General features: G+C 44.7%; 1 protein-coding gene across 4 annotated transcripts in view; it reads right to left on the bottom strand.

Annotated features, from left to right (window-relative positions):
- The window catches only part of HIVEP2 (HIVEP zinc finger 2), a 170,763-nt gene that overhangs the window by 15,149 nt on the left and 141,305 nt on the right, over positions 1–14,309 (bottom strand). For 3 of the 4 annotated variants that reach the window (XM_036415029.2, XM_045572784.1, XM_045572783.1), the window contains 4 exons: positions 13,634–13,725; positions 9,570–9,614; positions 3,293–8,888; positions 1,941–2,095 (listed from right to left, as the gene is read on the bottom strand). In XM_036415029.2, coding sequence (XP_036270922.1) covers positions 1,941–2,095; positions 3,293–8,512 — 5,375 coding nt within the window. In that variant the 5' untranslated portion in view covers positions 8,513–8,888; positions 9,570–9,614; positions 13,634–13,725. Of the gene's footprint in view, positions 1–1,940; positions 2,096–3,292; positions 8,889–9,569; positions 9,615–10,682; positions 10,689–12,467; positions 12,473–13,633; positions 13,726–14,309 lie in introns of those variants that run through there. The other variant, XM_036415030.2, reaches the window with a different exon arrangement.

A 14,309-nucleotide genomic window follows, 5' to 3' on the forward strand; every position in this document is an offset into this window, starting at 1 on the left:
ACCTATTAATTTCACTATTCTCTCCCACTAACTAGATGAAATTATCTAAGGAGTACAGAATAAAAGAATTTCATGGAAAGCTAATTTTCTTTGGAGAAGGATACTTTAAACTTATTGTAGCCCATCATCACAGTTTATTAGAATACATTTTTTATTCAAATAATATAATTTAATTTTTAATGTCTTAACTGATTAAGTTGATTCCAGAATGGAAATATGGTAAAGTTCTGTATAAACATAATTCTATATTAGAAAAATCTATACAAATGAAATATCTACCAACCTATCATTCTGCACACCCATGAATCTACTTGATGTGAGAAGAGATTTTTGAAAAAAATAAAGGATATGTTTAATTTAATTCTAAATCTATAAATTCGATTAAAAAAACCACACATACCCTTAAACAACTGGTCAGTAATATCTCTCTCTCTCTCTCTCTCTCTCTTTTTTTTTTTTTTTTTTTTTTTATGAGTTGGTACTACACTGCTTGGAATGAACCTGGTTACCTCCAGGCAGAAATTGGACCACAGATTAAGGAATGATTAGGACATAGCCTATAACATGGGACAATGAAAGGAGGAAGAAATGAAATACGGGCACAATCCTTTTGGGTCATCAAAACACAGCAATAAAATGTTCACATACGCTTTTTCATTCGTGTCCTTCGTTAGTGGAGATGGGCTCACCAAAGCACACAGTAACTGTGAAGGTCTCTCTAATCTAGAACAAGTGCACTGCTATGAAGACTGCTGAATGTAAGAGGGTTGATTCAGTCACAGGGACCTCTCAGTCTCTGAGGAAAGATAAAACCTATATTTCTCTCGTTTGTATCAAAAGATGAGGGATGTCAAAAAATAGTGAGACAAGCGTCATGACTAAATATGCAACTACGGTTTTAGTGAAAGTACTCGACATCCATCAAAAGAAGGCCAAACCTAAGAGGGAATCAATTTTAATCATCCATCTCCAAATTGGTAATCTATGTGAGAAATCAATATTTCATTTCACTAAACAGTCAACATTGTATAGTCAAACAGATAACATTAATTTGTCCTATAAATATTATTGGAATAAGTTGATGCACATGAAAATATGTAAGGTATAGATCTGTTGTACAGATAAGGTGCTGGTTACATCATAATCTCCTACATGTGGTTAACGTGCTTTTAATATTTTAAAAATTTTGAAAGCAAAAATCTGGGTTTTTTCCCATTGACTGGATCTAAGATACATTTCCATCGAAATCTAAAACTAGACATTACACATATGTGTACTTTTTCTTAACTATACAGATAACAAAGTCATTGGGCCTTATAACTCATGTTTCTGCCACTCAGAATGTAACATTTAAAAACAAATTCCTAAAGCAGAAAACTGTCACAGACCAGAGGAGTTTGGGGAAGCACAGCTCAATGCAGTGCGGTCCCCTGGCTTGGATCCTGGAGCAGAAAGAGGACATTGTGGAACTGGTGAAATCCCATTGAGGTTTAAAGTGTGGGTAATAAAAGCAATAAAACAAACAAGTAAGTTAACCAGTGCCTAGGATTATACGTGAGTGTGCACGACTGCATTTCTGTAAGCATAGAATAAAAATTTGTTCTCTAATAGCACAACAAATGCCCATAAAAAATAATATAGAAGAATACAACTTTGAAGATTCCACCAACTTGGTCGATTTCATACTAAATTAGAGGCATAAAGATTTAAAGCAGAGGTTCAAACCATATACAACAGGGACATGTTCATCAAAAGAAGTCATGAAAGCAAGGACATGAACTCATTATCTACTACCAGCCAGGCTTCAGAAATGTCAATAGAAAAGGAATTTGCTTTTCCCTTCCAACCCGCGTAGATACCACTTTTCCCATGCAGGCACTCAGGACCGTTTCCTCTGACTTAAACCTGAATCTTTTCCTTTTGCACTTATGTTTCCTTACCCTCCTTCAAAGATTTTAATTCGGATTGGCTCAGCTTGTTTGGATCCGATATCTTTATCTCCGTGAATATCTCCTTTCCCTCTTTCCTTTAAGATATTTCCCACTAGTTTCCTTTCTAGTTTGCTGCCAAATAAAAAGGACGCATCAGGCTTCATCTGTAGGACAAGAAGAGAGAATCATTTCATATGCTTTCTCTAAGACAAAGGGGAAGCCCACATTCTCTGCTCTTCTTCGATCTCCAAAAATTAGCCTCAATTCCACACTAAAAAGCCAAGGGCTGGTTACATAAAATAAGGGATAAAATCAGAAAAGAATGATACTGTCTTCTGAATAAATTTAACATTTTGTTTAAAAAGAATATGCCTTGCCTGGCCAGTGTTGCTCAATGGTTGAACATTGACCTATGAACCAGGAGGTCATGGTTCGATTCTTGGTCATGGGTCATGCCTAGGTTGTGGCTCGATCCCTAGTAGGGGGTGTGCAGGAGGCACTGGATCAATGATTCTGTCTCATCATTGATGTTTCTATCTCTCTCTTCTTCCTCTCTGAAATCAATAAAAATATAGTTTAAAAAAAAACTCCTATAGTACTTATACTGTGGAACACTAAGAAAAACTTTAAAAACAATTTTATATTCTGAAGTAGCAATTAAAGCTATCTTTATTAATTAAGGAAATATTTTCAAAACTTAATGAAGGGAAATGGTAACTGAAATAAGTAAAATAATTTAAACCCCTCATGTACTTCTTTAATAATTTAGCATTAAGTTCCCAAATGTCTCCTGCTAACATTTTTAAAAATAATTTCACATGTAATGCATTCATTGTTCATTTTTGGAACAAACCAGCTAGTCACTTGGGAAAATGAGATTTGAGAGACACACATAGAAAAGAAATTTTAGTAAAAAAATACTGTCAATGGGAACTAGCGCTCTGAAATTTGCAAAGTTCAATTCTGACACCCTGTCCATCTGCTGCTTGATCGTCCCTTCCACTCCCTGCTCTATGTCCCCATTTCACAATTTCCTGAATTCCTCGCATGAAAAGAAAAGTCAACCTGCTAGGTCATGAACACAGGTCAGGAGGGAGAAGAACCCAAAGGAATCAGTCTCAAAGGTAGAATTTCCTGGCACTTGGGTGGAGGGGATACTTGCGGTTTGGACTTTTCCGGGGACGCTTATAACAGAGCTCATGCCAATGGCTTCTCTTACCCAGGGGCAAGCCTAATGCTGTGCAGGCCTCCCCCAACTCAAACCTTCATCTTATTCGAAATTTTTAGATTGCCCTTCACTATGCATTCTGCCCAGCAATCAAATCCGCAACACAGAATGCTTTCAGAACAGCATCCATTACCTGAGCGAACTGCTTCCAAGCACTGGATGACGTGAGCTTGCCAGTTCCGGGCCTGTGCATAGCAGCCAGGGTATAAATTTCTGCGGTGATTTTTTGCTTGGACCTCAGAAGAGCCAGCGTGGTCTTGGTGTTCAATCCTGATGGGTTTGGGTTACAGGAACTAATGCACCATGAAGCATAAACCGAGGATTTGAAGGTGGCCTGTTGCACATAATTGGGTTTTGTATAATTCAAGAAGCACCAACTCACAGTCGTTGTTGTCCGCAGACTGGGGAACTGAAGAATCTGCTGGAAATCTGCCACATCGGTGAAGAGAAGTGTTGAGTTTGCTACTTTCCTGCTTGGGCCCGAGGCCATGTGGACTAGCATGCCAACGGGTAGCTTCTGGCCCGTTCCCTGCTCTTCCAGCTGACTGTCTCCCGGCGGCAATGTGGAGCTCTGTGGGCTCAAGCTCATATCGGAGGCTGTCTCATCAATATCTAATTCATCTGAGGACTCTTTGCTTTCGGAAGGCCCACTGGACTTCTGCGAGAGAGAGGGTGCCCTGGAGCTGGGAGGGAACGGCTCCCTCAGGGGCGCGCTGGCCGAGGGATGGTCTTGAGATGAGGAAGGGGACAGGGAGGAGAAAGAAGATGACCTTGACTGCAAGCCGTCCTTTGGCTCGGAAGCACAGCCTTGTCGGACCAGCTGGGGTTTCTGCGGGCGGGAGAGATCCTTTTTGATATCAGAGTTGGTGAGCTCCACAGCACTGAGCTCCTCCACAATCTGTCCGTACATCTTCTCTTCCTTGACCCTTTTCTGCTGCTTTGTTTCCATGAAGAGCTCTAGGCTGCTGGCTGGTGAGAGCATCCGCTTGCTACCTCCCAGGGAGGCGGCACTGTCCGAGGTGGAAGGTAAGCACAAGGGAATGGAGGATTCTAAGCCGAGGGGTAAGGTCTGAGGTACTTTCCAGATGGGGTATTTTTCCAAACCTGCATGCTGCCCCAACACCTGGGCGATGTTAAACCCTATCCCTTGCATGGCCGCATTGGTTACCAGTGTCCTTTGGGTCATGTTCTCGTCGACTTTGCATATGACAATCGCAGGGCTGTTCTGCCCGAGAATCTGAGAGATGCTTGTGTACATGACACTCCCGTAGGACGGAACGTGGGTCTGGATCCTCACTGGAACCACTGTTCCCGGTAAGGACTGCAAAGGCCCAGCAGTGGCCGAGGTGAAATCTTCTGGAAGAACCTGCTCAGAGGGAGTATCCATTGACTTGGCGCTATGGTCGGAAGGAAACTTTGGAAGAAGGCTCTTTGAGTGTAGGCCCGACGTTCCTGAATAACACGGGTAAGCTTGCTCTTTTGTGTGCGCATAATCTGCGGCTTTCTTTCCGGTGTGCTCTGCAGCGTACTCCAGGGGGTAGCTGGGATGGATTTCTGCCGGGAAAGGAGGCTTGCCATAGCCCTTCTGAGGGTGTGGCGCGAGCGGGGGTGGGAAATGGGACTGCCACCAAGGAGGCTGCTGAGCGGGCAAGTGGACCATGCAGACGGTTGGATACTGGAACTGAAACAAGGCGTTCTGGATGGGGGAAAAGTGGACCGTCTCTTGGTGTGGGAACAAGGGCGGCTGCTCGGACAAGTGCTTGCTCGCCAGATACGACGCAGGTTGCAGCAAGGGATTCCTCAGGGCTTCCTGGCTGTCCATGTGGAGGATCTGTGGCGCGGCCAGGTGCAGGGGCCCTGAGCTCAGCTGGGCACAAGGACCCACCAGCTGCTTCCCTGGGTCCTCTGCCTGGAGAGGGGGCAGCAAGGAGGAGGACGGGGCAAGGTGCCACGTGGATCTCAGGCCGGCGGCGGCTTGCAGGTGCTCCAGCTGCTCCTGCTTCACGCCTGGGTCCGAGCAGGCCTCGCCCTGGGCGATCTCGGGAGAGCCGCTGAAGGACGCCTGCCGCACCAGGAAGCACTTCTTCCTCTCCCTGGACGGGGAGGCCGTGGAGGCCGGCGCCCCTGCCCCCGGAGGAGCCGCGTGGGACAGGTTCCCGTAATCGAACGATTTGCTCCGAATTTCCGGGACTTCGGCCGGGTGCGGGCAGGGCATCTGCTCGGAGGAGCAGCGGCGCATCTCCTTCTGGGGGTGGTGGTGGCCGGGCACAGACAGCGAGTAGGAGCCCGTGGGGACCGTCAAAAACTCCGAATGCTTCCCAAACTCGTCCTGCTTGGCCCCTGGTGCGGGTGCGGGTGCGGCTAGCTTCCCGGTGGGGGTGGCTTCTTCCCTGTCGAAGGACATGGAGAAGCTGGAGCTGTGGGACAGGTTGCTCTCCTGGCTGGGGCTGCGGGAGAGGCCGGTGCCCGTGGACTCGAAGCTGGACTCCCCGGAGGAGTGCTCCATGTCGGCCAGGCGCAGCCGCTTCTTCTTGGGCGGCAGCTTCTCGGCGGGCAGCTGGGACAGGGTCTCGCTGCGCTGGGGCCACTGGAACTCCTCCACCACCACCACGGCCGGCTTCTCCGGGGGCTCTTTGCTCGGGGCCTCCTTCTCCTTGTCCGGCTTGTCGGGCTCCTCCGTGACGCGGATTTCGGGCACCTGGATGTTGTGCTGGCGCACCAGCCGGGGCTGCGCGTGGTAGGCGGGCTGCTGAGGGGCCTGCTGCCCGGGGGCCGGCTTCCCCCCGCCGCCCTCCGCGCTGTCCCCCGCGGGAGCCCATTCCGGGCTCACCGGGGCCTCCGACACCTCGCTGTCCCCGGCCTCCGACGGCGAAGAGGAGGCCGCCTTCTCCGGGGCGCTGGGCACCAGCTCGGAGGACTCGGACCTCTCGAAGGAGTTGGGCCGGCTCAGCGAGTTGGTGTGCTGGATCACGGAAATCACGTTCCCTGGAGGCTTCCTGCCCCCGAGGTCTGGCATCTTTTCCGAATCGGAAGGTAACTCCTCGGACCCTGACCCCAGAGAGGGACTTCCCGCGGCAGGCAGGTGGGGCCGAGCCGGGTCGAAGCGCTCCGCGTGGCCGTGGGGCGCGCTGCTCTCCGGCAGCCTGGGGGGCTGCTCGTACTCCGGGGGCATGATGCTGCTGCAGATCATGGGGGTGTCCTCCTCGTCCCCGACGCTCTTCTCCTTCCGGCGCTTCCTGTTCTCGCACGGGGTTCCGAACAGGGTGGCGGGCACCCCCGGCGAGGGCACTGCCGCCGAGGCGGAGGGGTCCACGAAGTACTCCCCGCCGCCGCCGTGCTTGAAGGAGCCCAAGCTGGGCAGGTCCCTGTAGCTCTGCTTCGGCGCATCGGAGTCGTCCCACTTCTTGTAGGGCTTCCTGCAGACCTCGTAGTCGTAGCCACCCCTGTCCCCGGGAACCAGCTTCTTCTCCTTCGAGGAGGAGGAGGAGCCCGAGATGCTCTTGAGCAGCAGCCGGCCGTGGTGGTGCTCGGCCTCCGCGTGCCCCTCCTGCACCGAGGGCAGCTCGAAGGCAGCCTGCCTCCGGAGCATCCTCTGCGGGGGGATGCCCACGGTCCCCGGGTAGAACACGTCGTCGGAGCCCGTCATCCTCTCGTCAAACGAGTGGCTTCCTCGCAGAGAAGGGGGCACGCTGAGATTCGTCGCTGAAGACGTCGGCATGGAGTTGCTTCGGATAAGGGGCGAGGAGTCCACGGGAGCCTCCAGGAGAGCCGGGCTGCTGCCTTGGAAGTTTGCAGGATAAGGTTTTCCCTCGCTCCGGATGGACGGCGGGATGGTCTGCGATGGCCTGGGCTCGCTATTGAATTTAGTGGACTTCAGCATGCTCGTCTGACCCGGATCCAGCTCCCCTTTGCCGGGGATCAGCTGGGAAGCAGGGTCTTCGAACATCTTGACGTCTAGCCTGGTGTTGGCGTGAGGCAGCGGCTCCATCACGCCCTTCCTCCCCATGGTGGCCCGCTCCTGACTGGTGTTGGTAACACTGAGTGTGTTTCTGGGACTGAGCCGGCAGTATTTCCCAAAGATGATTTCCTCATAAGACTTGGCATTTGTGTTTGGGGGGCTGATCTGCTGCTCTGCGCTTTCGGAGCGAGAGAAATAACCGGAGTCAGTGCTCCCCTTACTGTGCGGGCTCAGGAGGTTCAGGGATGGCTCAGAATCTTGTCCTTTCTTCTCGGACAGCCTTAGTGCAAGTTTCTGCTTCACCGTGTGAGAGTCATCGGCCTTCGTATGTAAAGACAGGCTGGGTGGCATCTCAGAGCCAATATACGGGGAGCTTTCATGAGGCAAAGGAAGTCCGCTCTTAGGAATAATCAGAATCGGCACCTTCATGGGACCTCCCAGCGATTCCTCCAAGGACCCTGGGTAGCCCCCTCTGCTGGCAATGTCCAAAGGGAGGGGTGGGCCAGGACTCATTTTGTCCGAAGCCTCCGCGAATAAAGAACTCTCCTCATCTGTGTCTGTGCTCTGCTCGCCGTCTGAATGTATTTCTGCTTCTACATCAATAAAACCGGCCTCGAGGTCCAGTTTAGAGACAGCTGACTCTGTGAAAGGGACCAAGCCCGCCTTAATGGCATGGGCATGCGACTTCCTGTGCTTGTACAGATTGCTCTTGGTCTTGAAGGAGAAGCCGCACGGTATGCAGGGGTACGGCCGCTCCCCGGTGTGGGACCGGATGTGCTTCTTCAGCACGCTGGGCTTGGCACACGCCCTGCTGCAGTACGGGCAGATGTACTTGCCCGGCTTCTTGGGTTTGTGCTCTTTCTTGTGAGCGTCTTCGGACTGTTCGATACTTTTCTGGGAGTATTGGCTAAAAGCAGGGCTCAAACTGGAAATCTTTTTTCTCGGGTAACCACCACCGTGGCCGTGGATCGGAAAAGGAAATAAGTCCTCGGAGGCAACAGATGGCAAAGGGCCGGGGAAAAGCCACGGAGGGCCTTCGAGGCTCTGGTGTGGCTTGTTGCTGTGCATGACCCCCTGTGGCACTGAGTGCTGCGGGAAGGAGAGTGAGTGTTGGCATGAGTAAGGACTCGGACGGTGCAGTGGGTATTGCTTCTCTGCGACGTGCTGGGCCACCTCGCCAGGGGAGGCCAGCTTCCCAGACCCGAAGAGCTGTGCCGATGCCGTGTTTCCGATCTGTTCCGGATCTATCTGCGGTGGCCGCTGTCCGTCTTGACTGCCGAAAGTGCTCATCTTAATAACAGCCGGTTGTCCCTGTCTCCATCTACCTGACGCTTTATCAGTTTCTCCAGGCCTTGAGGTAGCTTTTTGTCCTAGAGCTGTGTCCCCAGTGTCCATTTTTGTCACACAAGATCTTAAGTGCTAATTCTCGTGAAAGCCCTGCAGACTCATGGAGTGTCTCCGAAGTTGTGCGAATCACAGCGTGCTTGCTTCCATGTTCCAGGGTGTCTGCAAACGTGCCAACGGCTTCTTCTCTTCGGAGACTTTCACACTCCGAAGTCTATGGGCAATAAATGGCAACGTCCTTGGACCAGGGCTATAACACAGTTCTCTCCATGGTAGCCAAGTCCATCCAAAAGCTAATGTAAATCTCTAAAAGTTTCTTATGGCATTTGAATATTTTCAACTAGGATGAATGGTAAATAGTCTAGGAAAAATTTTGCCCATCAACTAGAGCAAAGTTCAATTGTCAGTTTCACTGAGATAAAATGATCTGTGGGAATAAGAAATACAAAGAGATTGTCAAAACAGTTATCAAGTAAAAAAAAAACCAAAAAACCAAAACCATTCCTAAATAACCAGGCTGAAATTGGATAAATTGAAAATTACTTTTGCTCTAATAAATTTTTTTATGGCTGCTACATAATTTCCACAATTAAAGGATATTAATAGCAAACTTAGCATTAAGTCATAAGCATAAATCTCTTCAATGCTTCAATTGTGGTCATTCTTTTTGGTTAGAAAAGAATTCATTTTGGTTAGAAAAAAATTTAAAGAAAAATTTTGATAAATATTACTTATGAAATCATAAAAATGTTTAAAGCCATCATTGATATAAATTTTAAGCTATTTCTAACCAAGTTCTATAACTTGTGTGCTGGTGTACATATTTCTCTATGTAGATGTATTTTATAGATAATATAAATGTATATTTATAAAGATTTAATATAATATACATATGTAAATATATAAATATAAATATAATATATACTATAAATATAGTTATAGCTTAAAAAGAGTGAATTAGTAGAGCTAGATGAAGTCTATAAGAATCAAAGATTGTCACAGAACTTTGGAAAAAGCAGGTTAGTCAAGACAAATAAATAACTATAAAATGTTCATAATGTGGGAGACAAAACATATTTTTGAAACTGTTTAAAAAGGTAATGATTACCTGAATGGTTTGGAGTTCTCATGGGCATGATTGTCTTGATGCTTCCTGAGTAGGAAAAAAAAATGCAGTTAGGAAAGACTGTCCCATTAAATCACAACACTGCTGCATACAAATATCAATTTAAAGTTCATTATCTCCAGAACTCACACTGCTATGTGGCTAAAGAATAAAAGCAAGTAACTTTTTAGAATACAGTGCATTCAAGCACTAAACCTTATATTGACATGGTGTCCAAAAATATTTCAAAGAGAAGTTATAAAAACTTCAGAGTAAACTTTTCTAAGATATAAGATTATATGAACAATTATTTCAGGTTTTTTTGACATAATTAGCCTGGTTTCAATCCGGCTTAGATAGTAAAAAGTTGAGAATAGTAGGGGTTTTTATGAACCTAGAGGCTTGAACATTTAAAAGAATACATTTCCTTTTTAGGAAATTTGCATCACAAAGCAAGCAAAGGAGTCCTCCAGATGACTGTGAGAACTGGACAACTTAGAAACCATTAGATTTTAAGTGATATTCAACTTTCATAAGCAAATGGTCAATGTAGTACCCAGAGGTTTCTGAGAACCTCCATGCTCAATTGTACTGGTTATGATGAAAGCTGAAAGATTTTTGGGGTGGGCAATGTGGCAGTGCTTACCAAAGTAAGAAAACATGCTGTTTTTTACTGTGTATCCAATAGAATTTATTATCCAGAATATTTTATTTTTATTTTTATCTTTTAAATATATTTTATTGATTTTTCACAGAGAGGAAGGGAGAGGGATAGAGAGCTAGAAACATCGATGAGAAAGCAACATTGACCAGCTGCCTCCTGCACACCCCACACTGGGGATGTATGTGTCTGCAACCAAGGTACATGCCCTTGACCGGAATCAAATCTGGGACCTTTCAGTCCACAGGCCGATGCTCTAGCCACTGAGCCAAACCGGTTTTGGCCAGAACATTTTTTTTTTTTAATTCAAAACTTTGATTCTAGTAAAAACCACCTTGACTCAATTATGCAAATAGCTTCTATCAGAAAAATCTCTTCCTTTTGAATTTCTAAGATTCCTACCTAATATGTCCTTCCATTTGATGATAAAATCAGATGATCCCCCCCAGCCATACTTCCTTCTCCTGGGCATTTAGGAAAAGCTCTGTGTGTGTCTGAGCTTGAGGTCCCAGCAGCTCTGGGGGTCCCTCTGGTCTACATGCATCTACGCTGCAGTGTCTAAATTTGCACTTCAGTAAAAGGCTTAAGAATATTACTCAGGACATGGAAAGTATTCCTATTTCACAGGAACCTTTTATATTAGATTTTAAACATATTTGAGGATATTCTCTCCCAACACCAACAAACTGTTATCCATAAAATCAGTTTTCTTCTTGGAGTTGCTCAGACATACAGAAAAAGGTTAAGTAGGAGAGAAAACGAGTAATGAATTCTTTGGGGAATTTACTGATCATATTCTTTCACCATAAAAAATGGAGATTTTTCCCCCCATTAATCTCTTGTCTACCATTGCTTTCTCTTGGAAACTGAAAAAGAAAATAATAATAACCCTCCGCCAGGTGTGTTGTGTTCACAGATGTATTACAGGGCATGACATGACTGTCTCTTCACCAAGCAGGAGCTGGGAGTGTTCAAAAGTCTCTTTACTGCTTTCCTCCACTTATGTTTAGGAAAGAAAATTCAACCTCAAAACCATAAGGCTTTCAAAGTTTAATCCAAGATTTGATAATGACATTTATCATTTTTGTGTGTGTGTGTGTGTGTGAGGTGAAACTTTTACTTAGTAATCTACCATTACCAACAATGGTATAAATCCTCAAGCTTGTATTTTATTACTTAAATGTATGAAGATGCTTTTAGACTGAGAAACTATTTCTCTGGACCTTATTTGGACCTTATTATTGTTATTATCACAAATCATCAAATATACCATTGTATAAACCTGCAGTTTTAGCTTAATTTCTCAATATGGAATTCCCTAGTACTGTAAAGACCTACAGTAAGTAAATTGGTTAGCTATAGCTACATAGATTCATTTCACTTTTCATCTCTAATTGCATGTTAAAAGTAAATTTCCAGTTTCCTCACTCATCTAATTAATACGTTTAAAAGAAAAGCATCATGAGAGCAATCCTCACATGAAAACAGCCAGCTATCATTTCGTTCTCTGTGATTTCTTTTTATGGTAACCAAACCCACGCGAAGTCATTTTTGGCACTCATCGCCAACAAAGAAGAGGTATTCCAAACATGGTTTCACATTCCCATTTAAAATTGTCCCTAATGTCTTTGAGTGCTACGGGAGGAGTAAGATGTTTTGCCAGAGGATAAGACTTTTGGGTTTTCTGTGGAAGGTGCTCCAGCCCATAGGAGTCCACCAGTCAGTAAAGACAGGAGGTATCTAGCAGGCTCAGCACATTTTTCAGAGAGGGGTAGTGATAAAAAGATACTACCCTCTGCATGGCTACTTCAGTGGTAATGGAATTAAAGGAACCGAGCAAAAGAAAAGAAAATGAGCCCAGCTGGCATGTTCCAGTGGTTGAGCATTGACCTATGAACCAGGAGGTCATGGTTCAATTCCTGGTCAGAGCACATGCCTGGGTTGCAGGCTTGATCCCCAAAGGGGGTTATGCAGGAGCAGCCAATTACTGATTCTTTCTCATCTTTGATGTTTCTATCTCTCTTTCTCCCTCTCCCTTCTTCTTTGAAATGAATAAAAGTATATTTTTTAAAAAAGAAAAGAAAATGATATACTTCATGGAAAGGTTGCCATTTTCCTAAAAGTGTGCCCTGTCCTTTGGCCCCTCTTCACAGTCCCACTCAAACATATTTGGCAAGCAGTTAAATCACTTCCTCAGACAGGCCTGAAAGGCAAGGCACAGAGCAGCCTCCTGCACAGACCCTGACAGAGGTCTCCTCAGGATAGCGGCTGGGTGGGATTGGCAGGAAGGCAGGCTCGCTCTGCACATGAATAAAGGCCCACAGTGTCCAGGCTTGTCAATCTGGGATCTTTTGCTTAGAAAAACACTATCTTAAAAAAAAAACAAAAAAAAACCCCAACTTCACCTCAGGAAATTAATCATTACTTGAGTGGAGGCAAAAGTCAAGAGAGCATTAAATAATAACATCCTAAATAATAATGGGTTAAAATGACTGGCCACAGACATCACTTCTCTCCTTCCAATATTTTAATACTGAAACATTTAAAAATAAAATAAAATGGTTATTTGGTCTTTTTTTTAATTGAGAATTTAGTGTTACCATTTTACTCGTATAAACAAACATAGGTCTTATGATAATGAGTGAACAAAATTTTAGAGGCCATTGCTGTACATTTGCTTTTCAAATACCAGAGATCAATCCCAAAATATTTTAAGAAATAGATGAGTATCTCAGAGCACCATGACACATATGAGAGGAAAAAGGTTCTACTAAAAACTGTGACCAGTGCCAGAGTCCAGCTGAATACAGACTTATTTCCACAGAAGGATTAAAAAGGGCACCTTCTTGAGAGCCAAAGTCATTACAAATGCTTCTTTTATTAGCAAAAATTCTCATAACAACCCCTGTTCTACCTAAAATGAGCAAGTCACCAATAAGAGGAAGATACTGTATATTTCATAAAAGCCTGCCAAGCAATTCAAATAACTTTTGGAGAAAAGAAAAAATATTATGATTTGACTGTGACTCGCGAATTTTCATATTTTGTCATGCATTTTTTGCAATATTTTTATATCTGCAATTTATTTTTCTAGTGAAATATTTTCCCATTATAAAGCAAAAGTAATTAGGGGTTACCACTAAGTTGAATTTGACATGAAAATAAACTTTGCCAGAAAGGAATTCTCCTACATGAGGCTATCTCATTCAAAAACTATAATTAAACTAGTCTCTCATGAAAAACAAAATTAAGTCAAACCAAATATTCATAACACTTTTCTCTCTAAATAGCATATACTTTGCTCCCCCAGATTTGATGACAAAGTATGTTTATAGATAGGTGCATCATAGCTTTTCAGGTTAAATGTAAAAACAATAGACTAAAAGAATAAATTTTAGTTATTAACCTGTTATTCTCATATCACCAAACTGCACCACAAATGTCTGCCTTCCACGGTGCCAACTCTCCCACAGCAACTCATGCACCACTTCTGGGAATCTAAAAGATGAACAAGAAGGTTTAAACAATGATGACACTGTAGTGAACTTAATAGGCATGCTTATTCTTTACTCACAGAAACTGCCTTCCCTGAAGAAGGGGGCAGGGGAGGGAATTGAACTGGATCTCTCAAGAAGACTCCCCCCCCCCCCCAAAGGAAAGCAAAAAACAAAAAAAACTCCTGTCTTTTAATATAGTTTAAATCTTTGGAATTAGAACTTATATTAAAAGAAAAGTTACAGTAACAGCAAAAGTGGAGGCTGTTAAGAAAATAAGGCTAGAGTTAAAAGTTTAACATAGAAATTATGCCACCGGAGTCCAGAATACAATTCTGCACTATAGCTGAGATTCTCACAAAACTAAACTCCATAGGATGAAGTCTCAGGACCTCGTAGCGAATTCTTTTCTATAGTTTACATCAGCAATGTTATGTTCTGTGCTGAAATTACTTTCTAAAATAGGAAGCCAAAACCAACCAAAGTAAAATCCTGACACTTAACAAACCCTGGTAAGTAGCAAAGAAAGGTACTTTCTTATCCTGAGAATCAATATTTATCCAAGTCTGATCCAAAGAGAGGCATGGA

This window comes from Pipistrellus kuhlii, unplaced genomic scaffold (assembly GCF_014108245.1).
Source record: "Pipistrellus kuhlii isolate mPipKuh1 unplaced genomic scaffold, mPipKuh1.p scaffold_m20_p_5, whole genome shotgun sequence".
In the NCBI taxonomy this organism is placed as follows: domain Eukaryota; kingdom Metazoa; phylum Chordata; class Mammalia; order Chiroptera; family Vespertilionidae; genus Pipistrellus; species Pipistrellus kuhlii.